The 18,144-nt window shown below is 40.9% G+C and overlaps 1 protein-coding gene across 1 annotated transcript in view; it reads right to left on the bottom strand.

The window, feature by feature from the left end:
- EGF (epidermal growth factor) overlaps positions 1-18,144 on the bottom strand; it is a 62,544-nt gene that overhangs the window by 13,191 nt on the left and 31,209 nt on the right. Inside the window, exons 11-20 of the mRNA XM_050895945.1 lie at positions 17,789-17,925; positions 15,702-15,850; positions 13,980-14,084; positions 12,023-12,246; positions 8,310-8,477; positions 7,412-7,561; positions 6,814-6,963; positions 6,050-6,166; positions 4,884-5,009; positions 2,392-2,511 (exon numbers count right to left, since the gene is read on the bottom strand). Of these exons, the coding sequence (XP_050751902.1) occupies positions 2,392-2,511; positions 4,884-5,009; positions 6,050-6,166; positions 6,814-6,963; positions 7,412-7,561; positions 8,310-8,477; positions 12,023-12,246; positions 13,980-14,084; positions 15,702-15,850; positions 17,789-17,925 (1,446 nt within the window). The remainder of the gene's footprint in view (positions 1-2,391; positions 2,512-4,883; positions 5,010-6,049; positions 6,167-6,813; positions 6,964-7,411; positions 7,562-8,309; positions 8,478-12,022; positions 12,247-13,979; positions 14,085-15,701; positions 15,851-17,788; positions 17,926-18,144) is intronic.

The following is an 18,144-nucleotide window of genomic DNA, read 5'->3' as shown; positions in this document are numbered from 1 at the left end:
GATCAAAATACTAAATATGCTTGATTCTAGATTTGCAATGAAAGACCCACAGAGGTTGGCTGCATTCCATCTATTTAGATGTGTGAGTACAGCTCTGAAGAAAAACTGCACTGGCTGTCTAGTTACTTACGCTTAAATGATTTTTGCAACTTATGCAGCTTTAGGGTATGGTAAATCTCTACGACGCATAAAGTACCAGAGTCAGATGTACAGATGAAGGGTGACTGTATTTCACACACTTGGATCTCAGACTGAGAAGTTTTCGCATGCAACTTGTCATTCTTATGCAGATTATTTCTACTTTGCTGCCATTCAGTTGATTGCATCTGTGTGTGACTACAGGTGACATTTTTTATTGTTTCAAGCTAGCTCAGGTACAGACGATAGCATCACTGGGGAAGCAGGGAACTCCATTGACCCAATTCTTCAAAGGTCTCTGTAGCCTGCTCTGAATTGCACACACTGTCACCTACGTAGATATCAAAACTAGCTAGTTTTAAAGGTAGCTCTAATATCTCTGCACAGCATGACCTACAAGTGGCAGACATGCCCTTACAGAAAAGGAGCGCTTTCTTGCCTACTTTGATGCTACAGCAAATCTATAGGTCAGAACCAAACATCTACATGGCAAAGAATTTCTAGCAGTATGGCTTAGCAGAAATGCGCCTAATCACTCTCATACATTTATGGGATCAGTTTTATGACTCACACCAGTTTTATTGCAACATGACCTTCAATGATATTTGTTTTTTAAAATTTCATTTGCAGGAGAACTGCCATGGCAAAGAGCCTGAATGAAAAGGGATGAGTGGTTTTAGTGAACCCCAGGTGTGACTGCATTCTGCAAAGAAAATTTCAGCTTGCTAAAAGAGCTTATTAGGCAAAGCACTAAAACAGTGTGTGTCCTGGTTTCAGCTGGGACAGAGTTAACTCTCTTCTTAGTGGCTGGTACAGTGCTGTGTTTTGGATTTAGTGTGAGAATGATGTTGATAACTCACTGATGTTTTAGTTGTTGCTAAGTAGCGCGTATCTTAAGCCAAGGACTTTTCAGTTTCCCATGTTCTGCCAGCAAGCAGGTGTGCAAGAAGCTGGGAGGGAGCATAGCCGGACAGCTGACCTGAACTAGCCAAAGGGGTATTCCATACCATGGAATGTCATGCCCAGTATATAAACAGGGGGGAGTTGGCCAGGAGGCGCAGATCACGGCTCTGGCATTGGTCAGTGGGTGGTGAGCAATTGCATTGTGCATCACTGGTTTTTTTCCTTCCCCCGCCTCCCTCCTTTTTTTGTCATATTCCTTTTCATTACTATTATTATTATTATATTTCATTATTACTATTGTTAGTATTATATTTTATTTAGTTATTAAACTGTTCTTATCTCAACCCATGAGTTTTACTTTTTTTCCTTTCCTCCTCCTCACCCCACTGGGAAGGGGGAAGGGGAAGTGGCTGCGTGGTGCTTAGCTGCTGCTGGGGTTAAACCACAACAGTGTGTTAACACCCATGAAGACATGGGATCAGACTTACAGCTGAGGGACCTAGAAGGCATTACTTCCAAGTCATGCATCATTTAAAATCATCATTTCCTGAGTGACACCTGAAACTACTGAAAGCTTAAGTAACTGAAAAGGGGGTGGGGATCCTGATAGGTTCTCTACTTTAAAAAGCCATAATTTTCTTCTGTTTTTCTGCAGAAACAGATCTGTGACAATCACACAGTGTCCCACCATCATCAGACAGTCACTTGATCTGGAGTAAAATTCACCCCAATGAAGAGGGCTAACAGAGAGTAAGACAATGATTCACTCAGCTCCACATTTTCAAAGAATGCTGCTATCACGTTGAGGCACTGAAATGAGAGTCAGATAGTCACTAGTGCTGAACCCTCAGCAGCTCCCTTCATTAAATTGGTAACCACATTTTCTAAAGTGTTTCAGAACCCTTTTGAAAAATTAGCCACTGGATCTGAAAGACTAGCTTATTCTGAAGAATTAAATGGGACTTAAATTATGTGCAGTTCTTGTGCTAGCCTTCTGCAGAGGCAAAGAAGGCACAGAGAGTTTGAAAAATGACACAAACTGAAATCACCTCCAAAAATGTTACCTCCAAGGAGCATTTACTTCTGCTGTTGATTGTAAAGGCTGTTAGACAGATGTGTCATTACATTCAGATGGTAAAAATTAGCATTGAACCTTAATGTAGATATTTCCAAACTAAACTCGGATCTGGTCTCCTTAGCCCACCTTAAAACAGCCTCCTAAAGCAACGCTAAATGGATCCACCAGCTGCCCAGTATGTCACTATACAGGGTTTCCTTAATTTCCAGGTATAAGAATTTATCCAAGAGCTAAGGGCCACTTCATTTTAATTGCTCACTCCGTTTACTCACTGCAACCGATGCCAGTTCCAGAAGCATCATCAGCACACAAGCAAGTGAAGTTTCCTTCTGTATTTGTGCAGGTTATGTTCTCTCCACAGGTGTGGGACCCCATCTTGCACTCATCAATATCTGTCACCCAAACAGTCTGCAGTTAGAAGAACGAAATGCCTCAGAGCATCGGTTAAAAGGGCAGCAGTTGCGGCATTGCAGTCTCCTGGTAGTGGGGAAAAACACCAAAGACTTTCCCTCTGCAAATATGCCTTCATGGAAAACGTAAAGGAAAAGCAACCAGCACACTTTCTATGCCAAATAATCACAGCCTCCCCAGCCTCTCAGAGCATGCTATGCTGCTGCAGAAGCTCTCCACAGGGAGAAGGAAGGAAAGGCTTCCTCATGGAATGTAATGAGTACAGTAGAGTTGAAGAGAAGACTTATTTGTACTAGATATATTCTCCTGGCATTGCTAGTCATAGCTTGCACCCTGGATGAGTATTAGAGTACTGTCAGTTGGCATTCTTGCATTAAAACAGCAGAAGGGTTTGGGAGTGGGGAGTTGCCCACCCCTGTACCACTCACCTGGTCCAGCCTAAACAAAAAGTTTAGACAGAATGAAAGGGTCTAGAAACCTACAGGTTTATCCAGCTTGTGTAAACACTTAAATGAAGTGAGCCTCTGAATTGCTATGAAGCGGCTCCCTGATTACAAGAGTTTCCAGGCTCAGAGCCTGTGTTAGGCTCATATATACCTCTCACCCACATCCTGCTGCACTCCCTCACCCTGCCTCCACACCTTCTCCAGCACAGCCCATGGTGGCAGCTCCTGCCAGGCTGGCACTCACCCCCCGGGCTGGCACCTGCATGGTGCTAAGTGCCTAAGCACCCCCCTCAAAGGTGGGAGAGTTTGGGAGCCTTTGATTCATTTTATGAACTCTTAGCAGAATATATGTGCCAGATCTATTTTGGGGAAACAAAATCACAGATCTACCATCCCAATTTGTGTGAAATTATTGCTTAAACCACTGGGACTTTTTCTACAGTAAAATTAACAGGATCTGGCTCAAAACAGTATAGAAAATTCAGAGCACTTTTAAAAGCAAAAATACAAGAACAAAATTGTTTCCGCATATTCCAAGAAATGTGATTTCAACAACACAACATAAATTCATCTTGTACCATGTCTGGATGTACTGACACATTTCTGGACACTGCATGCACACAGGCGTCTAAAACTGAAGTACAAAACCAGTTTCTGTTTTTTATAGTACATTTCAAGTCATCAAACACAGAATTAGTTTCCATTCTGTTTACATCATAACAACATTGCATCATTTATAAAATGCTTTGAAAACATATCTTACCATATTCTGAACGTAAAGACTTCAGGAATATAATAGACTGTTTTTCAATAATAGTGGTAGGTACCACAATCGTTCTAGCTGAGCAAATATACCACAGACAGTGAGAGCCCAGGGCTGCCTGGGGACATGCCTTGTAGGTGGTGCTGGGACAGCAAGAGGAGCTTGTCACTTCTGTCTGCACTTCCAAACATCCTTAAAGACACGAGCTCTGGATCTCTGACCACCGTAGGCAGACTACATTCTCGAACCTCCTGCCTCTGATACTTTCCACACCCTGCCCATAATAATGATATTGTTCTTAATTTTTCAGTCATCCATATCTGTGTCAAAGAACCAAAGTCCAGTAAAGACTGTGTAAGAATTGAGTCAAATTAAATGGGCTTTGAATTAGGCTATAAAGGAAAAAGGAAAAAGAAAAGGACAAAAGAGAAGCCAAGACTCTCATAAAGCTCTGAACAAACTGTGTGCTAGTCAAATATTGGGGGGAAAAAGCTTCCTGTTCTTTCATATTTACTGCTAAAATGGATTAAAAAATTAAGAAATGTAGGGAATGAACTAAAGACCTGGCATTAGAGCTGGATGGGAAAATCAGTGGGTCTGATTATTAACAAGACTGTATGTGTACTCAAGTTGTCAGTGTCAACACCTTGAGCCTCATGCCTATTAAACAGACCTGGAATTATTTGATGAGTATTATGACACACTCAATACCTGCTTTCGTTTATATTCATGGCAACGATTTCCAATAAAGCTCTACTGCTTCACCTCCACTTCCCTCCTCCCCTTCACTCTTCCTCTCTCTCCTGCTGTAGCCACTAAAGAGAGCGCAAACACTGAGAGGAGGTATCCGCTGACAACTACAGGCTTTGCATATTGATCAGTTGCTGAGGTTGCCACACTTCAAACAGGAAGGAAAGAATCAAAAAGGAAGAAATAATAAATGTCAACTGTCTGGAGGAGGCACTACCACTGCCACTTCCACTGCATTCTTACCCCTACCAGATTTTTCAAAAAGAACCAGAACAGCTCATTTGACAGCGTCACAGTTTGATGCAAGGCTAGCCCAAATCCTAAGACATGTCTCTTGCTCATTCATCCTGCCCTAGCCTTCCAGACACAGCACAGCCCTCACACATGCCCATACCGTAGCAATGGACTCCGTCTCCAGTGTAGCCCTCCAGGCATTTACAGACATAGCCCCCTTCCGTATTGATACAGCCTGACACATTTCGATTACAGCGGTCCATATTTACAGCACACTCGTCAACATCTGTGAGACAAAACAAGGAGACAGGACACATGGGTCATGAAACCATCAGGTAAATCAATAAAAAGAAATGTCTACGTCATGAATCTCCCTCAGACTATGCTGTCACTTGTCATTTGTGCATCTGAAGCAAATGGGAGAAGGGCTTTGGGGTCTTTTCTTGGTATGAAATTTGATGGGGATGTTCTAAAGATCCTAAGACAGTCAACCAGCTACTTTCAACTGGAGACCTAGATGTTCCACAAATACCACTTGCTTAAAAAAAAATCCTGTTTGGAGGGAATGATCCTATTCAAAACTAGCCTTGTATTCTTAAACCCTACTGAGAGAGAAACTTTGTTTTGAGAAAGAACACATAAGCTTAAAAAAAAAGGTACCACAATGAAAAAAACAATTTACACCCATTTCACCTTCCAATTGTTTTTTTTCCTTTTCATAGCAACATAGACTCCTGTGAGTCTTCATGCTTAGCCACCAAATGGTAAATTGTTCTGTTTCTAATGCCTTCCTGTCTTGGCCTTTATGAGAGAACAAAGTGTTTCCATTTATGCTGTATGCAAGTCCAAAAACTTGAAGACCACTCTGAGCAATGTGTTGTCTGATTGTTAGAGTCTCTTTCTACTGCTAGAAAGAAACCAGAGCAGCACTTTTATATAAACATTACATCAGGAACACTAATTTTTAAGAGATTCCTTAATACATACTTCTAAATTATATATCAGCTATCATGTCTATGGACTGAGCTTTTATAATGAGGCAATTTTTACAAATAAATACATTATGCTTTTATTCCTATTATCCCTGTTATTGCTTGTTAATATTAATAGGATTAACACTCATGACTCAGGGGAAAATAAGGCATGTGATAATTAGCCATTTCATCTCACATGCTCTCTGCTCATCATCCCTTTCAAAACAAGCAATACCATTGACCTTTCTGTGATGGCTCACGCAGCAGTGCTGCCAATGTGAGAAAAGACAGATTTTCTTCTTCTCTCCCAATCGACAGTTTTCCAGAAGGTTGTATTAATGTCTTTTATTACCATAGCATGATTTCCCCTTCCTGGTAAATCCTTTCAAACACTGGCACACAGCACCATCTTCCAGCAAAATACACTGTGCATTGACATCACATTCTAGTGCAGTGCAGTCATCTTGATCTATAGCATAAACAAAAACAAAAAAAACCACTAGATGCATTTGGACAGATCAGAGGAGATACTGTATATAAAAAAAGCCCACCAACCAACTGAACAAAATCTAACAACAAAACCAGAACACAGAGTCAAAGTTTGAAATGTAGTTCTCCAGGGTTAATGATGACAAGCCAATACAATCATTAGGGCTGTTGTCTTTGTCTAGACGGAGTTGAAGTGTCATTTAGTATCAGGATTTCTGAATATTGTATGCAAAACCTACTGTACAATTTAATGATCTAGTGTCATTGAACATATGTAGAATTCAATGGGTTTACTGCAATTTAAGTTCAGAGGAACTTAATATATTTATAAAATCTAAGGGAGAGACTTTCACAAGTGTTCCAAATTAGAAATGTTTGTTCTCTAGACCTGGATAATATTATCAAGTTTTGTTGACATAGTGAAGGAACATGGAGACAAAAACCAAAAAAGCAGTGCTACCTGGCATAGTTGCATAGACCCAACTTCTTATAAGAGGGTTAGGAGCATGAATGCCACCAGTCTTGACATTGAGCCTTTCTTCCTTTAAGGCCTATGATTTCTTTCTGTTCTATAAACCTGTTCAGAGCCTCACAGTAAATAGAAGGAAGACAATCATCAGACTCTACCTGATACCATGATTTCAGCCATCAACAAAATGCTGATTTTCTGCTTTTCCCCACTGTCCATATCCTTGAATATCCCACTGCTTTTTGTGCTCCGAAGTAAGGTCTCTGGTGTTGGCATCGGCACTACCTCCTTGTGCACAGAGACGCTTCCTGAAAAAGACAAGAAAAAAGTGACACAGACTATTTAAATCTACTGAACTAACTTTCTGATTTTCTATCACTTGTCTACTTTCCAATAATCATGGTGGTTTCCTTTTAAAGTAAACATCAGTATCCTCCCAGACTAGCCTGTTTCTGGCCTCAAATTATTCCTAAGACCACTCACTGGTGGGTTTTCTCAAATACAAAAGACAAGGAATGCAACTCATCGCTCACAATACTTGTCGGCACTGCACATATCTCTCTTACTGCTAATATGCCAAGGGACAAATTACAATGATCAGACAACATGTTATTGTCCCAGGACACCACCCCAGTGTTTTCATTCTTCAGAGAAACCATCATTCATTATATAGAGCAAGGTGAATATTTTCCAATGCTATCTGTCAGGATCCTCAAGGGTTTGGGGAAGGTTTTTGTTGGAACTGGAGGATTGTACCTGCTGTTGTGTTGGAAGCATCCAGAGCACGACAGGTTTTTCCATCTTGAGTTTTCCCAAATCCTGGATGGCACATGCAATGGGCAACTCCAAAATTGTTTTCACAGATCTGATCACAGCCTCCATTCTCATGAAGGCAAGGATTTGTCCCTAATGCAGAAAAACAGGCAACTTAACAAGCTGCTTCTTCAGTCAACATCTCTTTTTAGCTGTGCAGAGTTGAAGCACTTGGAAAAAGAATAAGGACTGACAAAAACTAGAACATTTTTTTTTTTTAATTAAAAACAGATGCATATAGTAAAGCATAGATATTATCACCTAGCCTCTGGCAGGAAAGCAGATTCGCATACTCTCCATCTAATAAATGTATCACTTTTTAAAAAATTTCCTTTATTATTTCTCCTTTAATATTTAGAGTCCTAACACTCCCTGAAAGAACATTACAAGAGCATAGGCAACCCATGCTTACCTTCTCTCAATCCTGGTCTACTGAATTACTTTTTTCTGCTTACAGGGAGATTGTTCCCAACAGAAAATCAAATTATTTGATCTAAAACTAATAAATCTTACAAAATATTTCTCCATGTCATTTGTTATTATTTATGTGTGTGAGGGGTGCTAATAAACTAGGATAAATAGGAATTAGAAGACTATAGTAGCCTTGTGGCAATTGATCAGCATCTATTCTTGGGCACGATCATAAATATACAAAATCTGTTTGCGTTCCTGGAACACATGCCCAGATGATGCTTTCAATAAATGCCAGTCTGACTATGCAAGGCCTTTTAAAGAGTCTGCTTCTAAGAAGATAATCCTCTCCCCAAGGACATCTATTCTACTGATATCAGTGAACAAGAGGAGGCTGGAAGGGAATGGCTGCTTAATTTTTGCAGTATACCTGGTTTCGCCAAAGGATGAACTACAACCATTGATGAGGGTCTCAGCATGCTGCCTCGAAGACGTACCCTGTTTTGGCCGGTCTTCTTGTCCACCCTCATTAGTGATGGCCTAGCCCAGTCAGAAAACCAAAGGTGATCCTCAAACACTGCTACATCAAAAGGGTGGCCTACAAAGAAATTAGATTTCTCATTTCCACATCTGTAGAACATACACAAGAAACCATGTAAATAAAAGCAGTATCTGCATACAGGTCTACTTCTAACACAGTGGCATAGCTATAGCCAGTTGTTCACTTCGATGTCTCATGGGGAAGGATAACTGTCCATGAATGACAGACCATGGGCACATGTTACTTATGCTCTTAGCAGAGGAGGCCATGACACTTGCCTGGCTCAGTACAGTCTCTATACTGCTGGTGACCTCCAACTAGATCAAGTTCACAAGATGCTTCTACCTCAGACATCATCATTTCTTGAAGCAGCATTGGGACCAGCCTTTCAGAAGTGGAGTACCTCCCTCCTTTGCCAGTAAGCGGCCCATCTCAGAGCTGCTGAGGTATACAGCTCCTTTTGCAGTCTTCACATAACAGGGAGGAGAGGAGCTCATGGCATGTGTTGTCCTGCATAAGTGTACTGGCACGGGGCAGCCTGGTAGCTACAGACACTATAGCCACTGACTCATGGTAGGACCCCAAAGCCAGTGTGTGGTCTCTGCAAGTGCCAAAAGTACACACAAGTGCAACACAGTGGTCCACACGTACATATAAACATGCACAGACATTCACTAGCCAATTCATCGCAGCACAAAATTCAAGAGGGCAATTAATTTTCCTCACTTCAGCCAACTAGCAGCAGTAGGCTGTGACTAGTTAGTCACTTGTTAGCCAGCTAACTAACAGTAACAGCTAACACAAACCACAGCATGCAATAGATCATCCGGGTAGCTTCCTCTCTTTTCACTGATTACTACAGGAACCCAGACACTAGCTTAGACCAGGCATGTAACACTTACATGACTAACAGTAGGTGAGAGAAATTCCACCGCAAGTTCAGAGTATGGCAATTTTTCCTTGGTAGCACAACATTATTTGCACTAGGAAAACTCAGATCCCTAGTTTGACTTCCAGAGAGAAGCTCAGCAATTCAGAATCCAAAGGACACTTTCATATATAAGGGCAGACATACTTATAAAGATCTTTGCAAAATGATTCTGACTCTTTCTAATATCTCTGTCATGATAGAAAATTGTCATTAGTCCATATGGGACTATGCATTCTTTCTATACATTTAGAAATCGCCTGTTTTCAAGATAGCCTTTGGGCAAGCTTTTTGCAATGGAAGGTGAGAACACATACTGTTCTTCCATGGATGTCCACCTGGTTTCAGAGTGGGTGCTTCCTGGCTGAAGCAGGTTTGCTTTGTCCTAGTCCTTACTCACAGTCTGAATATGCACCTCACTTTGTAGCACTGCAGTCTGAGCCCCTCTGAAAGGTATACTTTGTAGGCACGTGATTTTATGATCTGTGTTTTTGGTTTTTGATGTAGACCTCAATTAGGTGATGTTTAATTTCAGTAAAGAAATTGGGATCCCAAAAGGTATTAGTTTTAAAAATAAAAAATAATTTAAAAAATCAAAACCAAGCAAACAAGCAAGCAAAACAACAGATAAATTAGAACCTTGGAGAAGGAGTATGTGTTGGTATATCTTAAATACACATCACAAATAAACTGAAAAAAACCACTCCTACATAAGAAAAATATCTAAGACTCTGTTTAAGTGTTCTTAAGTGTTAAGCTGAAGAGCATATTGTTATTCTGTTAGCACTTCACTGCCTCCACTGAACCATGCTTAATCGCTGGGCATGGTTCTTAGTTTTTCTTTCTATGAAATTTGAGCAACTAGCCCAAGATCTAGCTACTGTCCCCATCCAAACATTTACTCACATTTTTAGGATCTACAGCTTGCACTATCAACAAACACCACCCCGCTTTGACCAGCAATTCCTTAACCTCTTAACTTATAAATACCTTAAGGATTAAAAATAGAAGTGTAGTGTCATCAATGGAGATAGCAGGAACAGAAAAATGAATAATCGCATGAGCCCTTTCCACAACAGTGCAAACCCGACCCATTGCATAAACAAAAGGAATCATTGTGTTGTTCACTGCCTTGCACAGGTGCTTACAGACTGTTCTACTTACAGCTGAAAACGGGGTTAGCAGAAGAGCAGAAATAATTTTACCTATTTTGCATGCCGTACTGAATGAATTCTCAGTACAGGGGCACTAGAGGGAGCTGCTGTGATAAAAATTCATGTTACAGCAGAACGCCTATGAAGAGATGCCACCTTCCCGTCCTCCAGTGTACAGCTGTCCAAGAACAGAAGCTGAATTCTGGTCTCACTAACAGCATTAGTAAAATATCAGGATATCAAGTCTCTCTGCCTCTCTAAATTCAGACCTCTACAGGTCTGCACTTCATCTCTTTCACGCCTTCCCATACAGGTGTTGATGTCCTTTTCTCCTACCTCCAAACAGCCATATCACTGCTCCAAGCCTACCTCCTTTCCGATACGCTGTGTTTCTCCAGCGCTCCTAGTTCTCCTTTGTTTTCTCCTTGTAAGACACTGTCTCATTGCTTGTGGAGAAACAAAGTAAAACTTCCAACAGGCTTCAAGGTCCTCCTTTGCAGATCAGTTGCAAGGCAGAGTGTACAGCAAAACATACGCAGCATGGGAAAAGAGAGGAATGCTGGGAAGTCACTCTGCTCAGGGCTTTTGATGTCTTATGAACTGGAGAACACGGCTCCCTCCAAGACCTCACTCTGCTCACCTTCAAACAAGTGGGAGGGCATCTGGCTTAGGAGATGAACACAAGCCTTTCCAGAGCACAGACTAGAACAGCAGCAGTTTAACAGAGTAACCGCAGAGTCTTTACCCATGGCAGTCATGGTATTGAGCCAAGAGTCCTCATTCTGCCCATGTTTTGTATGCACACCTACAAAATGGTCCCCAGAGAGATATCATGCACAAAGGGAATTGTCTTCTCCAGAAACTAATTTGCCATGTACGAGATTCTTAAACACATGATTTACTTTAGATGTGGTACAACATCAGTTCCTCATTGCTAATACTTCTGTTCTCTTGCTCCAGAACAACACAGTTACATGTCAAACAATAGAAATCTCCACCACAACAACTACCAGCATACTGCAGAAATCATTTTTCCATTCAGTGTCTATTGTGTATTTAGAATCATCCCAGTGTTCAACACTGTGCAGATGCAGGTTCGTTGCTCAAGGACCTTAACGGTCAAGATTAATTCTCTTCCAGCTTACGTCAATATAGCTCACTGGTGTAATAAACACAGCAAAACCTGAATTACGCTAAGCAGCCATGCATGGAACAAGCAAACCACATTTTTAACTTTTTCCTTCTTTTCATTTTTCTGTGAAGGCAGAGAAGTTCTCTCTACAATGCAAAGTAGCTGATTAGTGAAAGCAAAGAGTGTTAGAAAAGTGTTCTTTTGCTAAAATGAATTAATAAAACTCAAGTGGGTAACAGAATGAAGAACTAAGTGATGCCATTAACCTCAACACAGAGTTGCATAGGATATACAGCACAGCCGCTGGCCAGTAATTCACATGCACATATGCAGATACACACGCATATTGACAAGCAGCAGTAGGTAATTATCAACCCCAAAGCCTCACCTACATCATTCTGTGCAAGAATTCGACGACCAGAACCATCCAGGTTTGCGCTCTCAACCACTGACTGCTTAGTATCACACCAGTACACCTTGTCGGCTAAGTAGTCAAGAGCTATTCCACTGGGCCACACCAGACCAGTGCTGGCTATAACCTGGCGATCGATGCCTTCTAATGAAGAGCTGTCAATCCGGGGATTGACTCCCATGTCAGTCCAGAATAATCTCCTTTGGAAAACAAAATGCATACAGGATGTCAGTAAGTAAATGTTTGTCCTCCTCTCCATGGAGTTCTTTCAAAGCAGAAAGATCAGATAAGAGCAATACAGGCCTGAGGTACATGAGAAAAAGTGCACGCTTCAAGCAAATATATTGGCTGCTGATCATTTCACACTTGCCATAAGACTCCAGGCGATTACACCGGGACTTATGCAGAATCCCCACTCTGTTCTTTGGCACAAAACCTTTGAAAAACAACTCCCGCCAATGCTAACTGCCAACTCTTCATAACCGCTTTTTGCATTTTCCACGTGACTGCTGACAGCGGTTTAGCAAACCCAGACAACAGAAGATGATGCATTAGCCAGCCCCTTGTCTAAACAAGGGTGTAACAATGCACAAATGGAATCAAAATTACCCACCACCCAAAGAAAGCAAGTAAGAGTCCTCAGGTTATTTTGTTTTTAAAAAATAAACCGGTATCAGGCCCAGCCTCTTTTCTTCTTTTAATAAAATCATGATTCTCAGGGTCTCCCTCTAGAGTCCTGAGTGTTACTCACTGAGTGCTTACTGTTTTTCAATGAACAGACAGCGCTGGATGGCAGCTCAAAATGGGGATAGCCAAAACCACAAATTACTTCTGAAGTTTGGACTCCAGTCTTCCCAGGCATCAGCTGCCTCTGTCAGGTTTACTGAAATAACCCACAGATTCACTTAGCTTTATTTATATGAGCAGTTTTGCTGTAGCCAATGCAGGGAGCAGTATTTTCAATAGCCTTAATTGTGTCTCAGATCCCTCTTTAATACTGACTTTACAATTATGGACATTGCTATAATGTCTGTTCCTCCTTTCACCATTAACTTTCCGATAAGGAAGGTTTTAGTGATGTTTCCACTCCCTTTCCCCTTGTTGCCTTTGTCTCTACCAATAATTCTAATAAACAATCTCCCTGAACCTACCTGTTCTTAAAAGTTTTCCTGCAAAATGTCTCTATTGCGTTCAACCTCTACTGAAAGATTCTTTCAGGTCTTTTATGTCCAGAGTGAAGCTAACAAAACACCCTCGCCAACCTGGCTTAATTCCTTCATTCATCACTACTTAGTTATAGCAGGATATGAGCATCCAAAAAAAAAAAAAAAAAAATCAACAGATTTAAAATCATCCTACTACAGGCATATTGACTGAAATCCATGGGGCTTTGCCATTGATTAAAACAGCCAGAATTTCATCAAGAATTTAAACATCCAAAACTCCTGTGATCATCTCAGCGCTAGATAAGAAGATTAAAGGTGCATTTAAATCAATGAATCTCCACATCAGTAGATTTGGTTTGGTTTCCTCAGAAACTGAAATATGGCCAAAAAAATCCTTTGTAAGCACCATTGGTTGAAAGTGACTACCTTCTTCGCACTAATAGATATGGAACCATCAGAGTTTGTAGTGTGGTGCTTACAACTGCCAGGGTGACTTCAGTTGCTCATGGTTTTCTTTAGCTGAAACTGCATACAATATCTTTAACGCTTCTGGCATTTTTGTAAATCTATATGAGAAATGAACACGTCCCAACTCACAAAAGAAACCCAGCAATAAAACATTGCAGTTCACACAACTCTGCAAGGCAATGACTATCCTAACATGAGACTAATGCACTATTTGACTGCCAAAAGGGCAAGGCTGGCATGCTCATTTTTAAAAAGCCTCCCCAAGTATTACATGATTAACCGTGTTGATCACTGCTTACTTAGCAAATGGGTGAATGGCAATCCCTCGGGGCTGGGAGATATCCTCCCAGATGATCATTTTTCTTTGCATTCCATTCAGATTGCTCCTTTCGATGCATGCCTTCCTGCAACACACATGGCACTGTTAGGTCCTCACTGCTATTTTTTAATTACCTTCTCAGGCAGAACATACTAAGTTTTTGCATTGCTTCAATTTAGCACAAACCTGTAATAAATAACTTTACAATGACAGGAAATAATCCTGCTTATGTGGGACGTCTGGTTGTTTTATCAACAAGTAATTCATGTTACAGCCTCATTACAGGTCCAGGGCATGATGATAAAATAATTGCTGCTCTGCAGGAGACATGAAGTTCTCCTTTTTTGGGCAAATAATGAGTTGGAAGTATGATCACTAATAGATAAATGTTAGCTTTAAAGGGAGTCAGGAGGAAAACAAGCTCCTAACTGAATGGCATTATCAAATGTATAAAGAATTTTTTTAAATAGTACTTTTACATAGCATTTTTCATCCAGAAGTCACCAAGCATTTTATATATTATATCTATTTTACAGGAAAAAATGAAGCTAAGGTCCTTATGATCACTCATAAAATCTATGACAGTCAAGTATAGAATCTACATTGCCAGTCTCCCAATCTGAGTTTTTTCCAGAAAACTGTACTTATTGCTACAAACTTCACCTTGCCAAACAAATATCAGCCTCTACCTGAAAGCAAGCCTACAGCCTTCCATGCCTATCTGAACCTGCAAAGAAAGGCCACAGAAAGATGGAAGGAGAAATATATTCATGCAAATGTGGAATACAAACAGGTTAATGCAGTGAGTGAGAAGGAAGTGGCAGATACAAATTCACAGCTTCACCCTTGACTCTGATCTTACAGAGACGAGCACCACAATTTCCCATTTCACAAGAAACACTGGTGTATTTATACAGGAGCACAATTGTGTAGACAAGATTGTACCTAATAGCAAGGAAGTGGACTAGCAGCATATTTAAAAGGGAGAAGGAGGGTGATCTGGACATTCAAAACCACTTTTTATTGACTAATAAATTATGGGTCATACTGAAACATCATGACTGCTCTTCAAGGAGTATTCATTATGTGTCCTGATCTGACGCTGCCTTTTCACCAAAGGTCAATTTTGTTTCTCTCTGCATGTAAGGTTAGGTATCAGCTGAAATGTGAAATCATATTTTCTGCCAGTGGTCATTCCTCTTTTATCAGAGATAATTGACAAAGACTCTCCATTAGCTTAAAGGGGCATGATTCTAGCTGTCAACAACGCTGACTTCTGCCCAAGATGTACTCAGTGCAGTAATACTCATTATTTTTTTATATATATATAAAGATATACCTATATATACACCCATGCAGTATATGTATATAAATACGAGTGTATACATATATATTCACATGCGCGTGTGCACATACATATATGTGTATATGCAGTACATGCTTTAGATTCCTTGCCACTGAGTCCAAACCCTTGCTTCTTGGAAAGACAAAGATAAAAATACAATAGCAGCTCAAAGTGAACTTCCAGCATTTCAGTTTTAAAGAACCTTCCAACTGTATATACTTGAGATTACAGCTACCCAATCAGAATGTGAAGCGTTACTGAATTTAGAGTGATATCTCAGCTATTTCTGTATCACCAGTCATTTATTCCAAATATTTTATGGCATGCTTCAACATAAATGCACTGTGGAGCATGTACCCTCTGTCTGTCCAATACAATTTACGGTTAATCCAGTCCACAGCAAGGCCTTCGGGTGTATCTATAGCTTCATGAATAACTTTTTCACGATTTGAGCCATCCAGATTAGCTCTTTCTAGCCATTTCAAGGCGGTGTGGGCAAAGTAAATCTGTGAAGAAATAACAGATGAGGTGTTATTAGTTCCCATCTCACTTTCTGCTCTATTTCCCTTGTCTAATAGTTCCACTTCTGAAATAACTTTTTCTTCTTGAAAGTTCCCTGAACTGCTTATTCACAAAAAGCTGCATAGGCAACCTGTGATCCCTGATCAAATAAAAAGGCACTTATCCTTCAACCAGGATGACTTCTACAGGCAGCTTGTGCTTAGCTGTAAGTCCTGGTTGCCCTATATACAGCCCTCTGAATATCCTGTGGTTTTGTTTCAGGGAGCAGCTACCTCACATGAAGCACAGTTGAGGAAGCAAAAGTAGGAGCAGGCAAAAAGAAGCATGTTATCATTTCACTGGCTGCTCATTTTAAAAAGGGGGGAGCAGGGAGAAGAGAGTTCTAGTGTATGTGTGTCAAGGAGCTGGGAAGGGAAAAGGAGTTATATAATTTGCTTCTATTTTTTTCCTCTTTCAGCCTGCACTCATCTTAATTTTTTATCAGGTGTTTATTCTGTAAGGTTCTAACATTTCCAGAAGAGGCTTCTCAGTTTTGGGTCACAATAAAGGTTCTCTGCTGGTGGGGAAACTAGGTTTGTATTTTCCAAGGATGAGGAAAAAAAATTTGTCTTGTATTTGATATCCAGAGGGAGCCAAACACTGTATGGCAGGACCATATGCAAAGCAATGCTGAGGCTTTCTTCGCAAATGGTAACAACAAAGCAAATAACTTTGTTTTGACGCTAACCATGAGGCCAAAGAAAGAAGGAGGGAGGCCTCTAGCATTAAAGCAGCTAATTCAATTACCATGGGAGCACAGAGCGATGCTGAGCTAATTCACCTTGCACCTCAGTTCTGTGCCGCCAGGACCAGACTGCCGCAGCCTGGCTGGCCCACCGCGTGTCACCCCACCTCCGCGCTGCCGACCCCGCCGTCGTGCAGAGCTCCCTACAGAAGCGGAACAAGAGTGCGCACCCAGTGTCACCGGCGCAGCTGATTTACATTCAGCACAGCACAGAACAACTGCTAGCTCCCCAGCAGGGCCCTATTTCAGGAGCAAGTGGCGATGTTCCAGCAGCGCCTGAAACGATCCTCCTGTAACACAGATCTGGTAACATTTGCATTTGTTTAGCTGTGTCCGTCCAGGCCTTGAGATGTTTCCAGCAACTTAACTGAGCTCCTCATCAGCCTCCACTGTACCATCCACTATCTTTTTGTAACAACGCTTTTACAGTGTAACTAAGTCTCATCATGGGAAAAAATAACTATCTGCCACAGAAGGTTTAGCAAAGCACAGCTGAACTCCTATTCTTCCCAACTCTGCAGGCAAGGAGTAGGGCACTGGGATGCGGCCACACAAACAGCTCTTTATGCAGAGAAGACTCCCGTTTCCAACAGCAATATCTTGTAATAGGAGGAATACATTTCGTAAGAGCAATAAACCCAGCGAGTGTTCAGCAGTTTTGTTCAATAATGTCAGGACATGGGAAGTAATTCTTGTTAAGATTACTCCTACATTTAGTAGGGATTGTGGGATGTAGCTGGACAGAAAAAAAAAAATACTGTTGCTTTTACAGCTACCCAGTGGAAAAAAACCCACAATATATTTCCAGAAAACAGTACTGAAATCTTAAGGGAAAAAACTATCAATCACACAAAAGTTCTTTGAAATTGAAATCATGCCTGAAGTGAATTTAGAAATCCAAATTCTCTGTGAATTAGCCATGTCAATGTACAAAGCACATTCAATCGGTAAGTAAAAGATGAAACTCTTCAACTAGTGTTTGGCATCCTGTACCAGTTGTGCTCCTGGACAGGCAACAGAACAACGAGCAGCACAATGTGTAATCTGGATCACTGAGAGCAGAAAGGTTAAGGCACATGAAAGCCCAATCCATTTGTCCTTGCAACACTTCAAAATCCTCTCATTTTTAATGCCTTACCTTATTTTCCACCGGGTCAGAGTCCAGTGCTAAGACTATTCCCATCTGCCAGTCAAGTAAACTTGCATAATCTGTTCCATCAAAACTGATCTGGCGGATATCTTGGCCATTTGCAAATAACAAAAATGGCTTAGGACCTGTTGATGAAAATTTTCACATATGTTCATTCCACTAGGTTCAAAGTGGTCTCTAGCCTGCATTACTACCTAGCTAACATTGTAAGTAAGTAATGGTAGAAGACAAAATGAGGAATAGAAGCACAAAGAAATGAAGGCCTTTGTCCTACATTCCACTTGCCTCAGAAATCAGAGATAAACGTGAATATAGGTTTTCAGCATCTTGGGCATCAGCAGCCT

Source organism: Gymnogyps californianus, chromosome 4, assembly GCF_018139145.2.
Source record: "Gymnogyps californianus isolate 813 chromosome 4, ASM1813914v2, whole genome shotgun sequence".
Lineage (NCBI taxonomy): Eukaryota > Metazoa > Chordata > Aves > Accipitriformes > Cathartidae > Gymnogyps > Gymnogyps californianus.
This window is presented reverse-complemented; position numbering and strand designations above follow the sequence as displayed.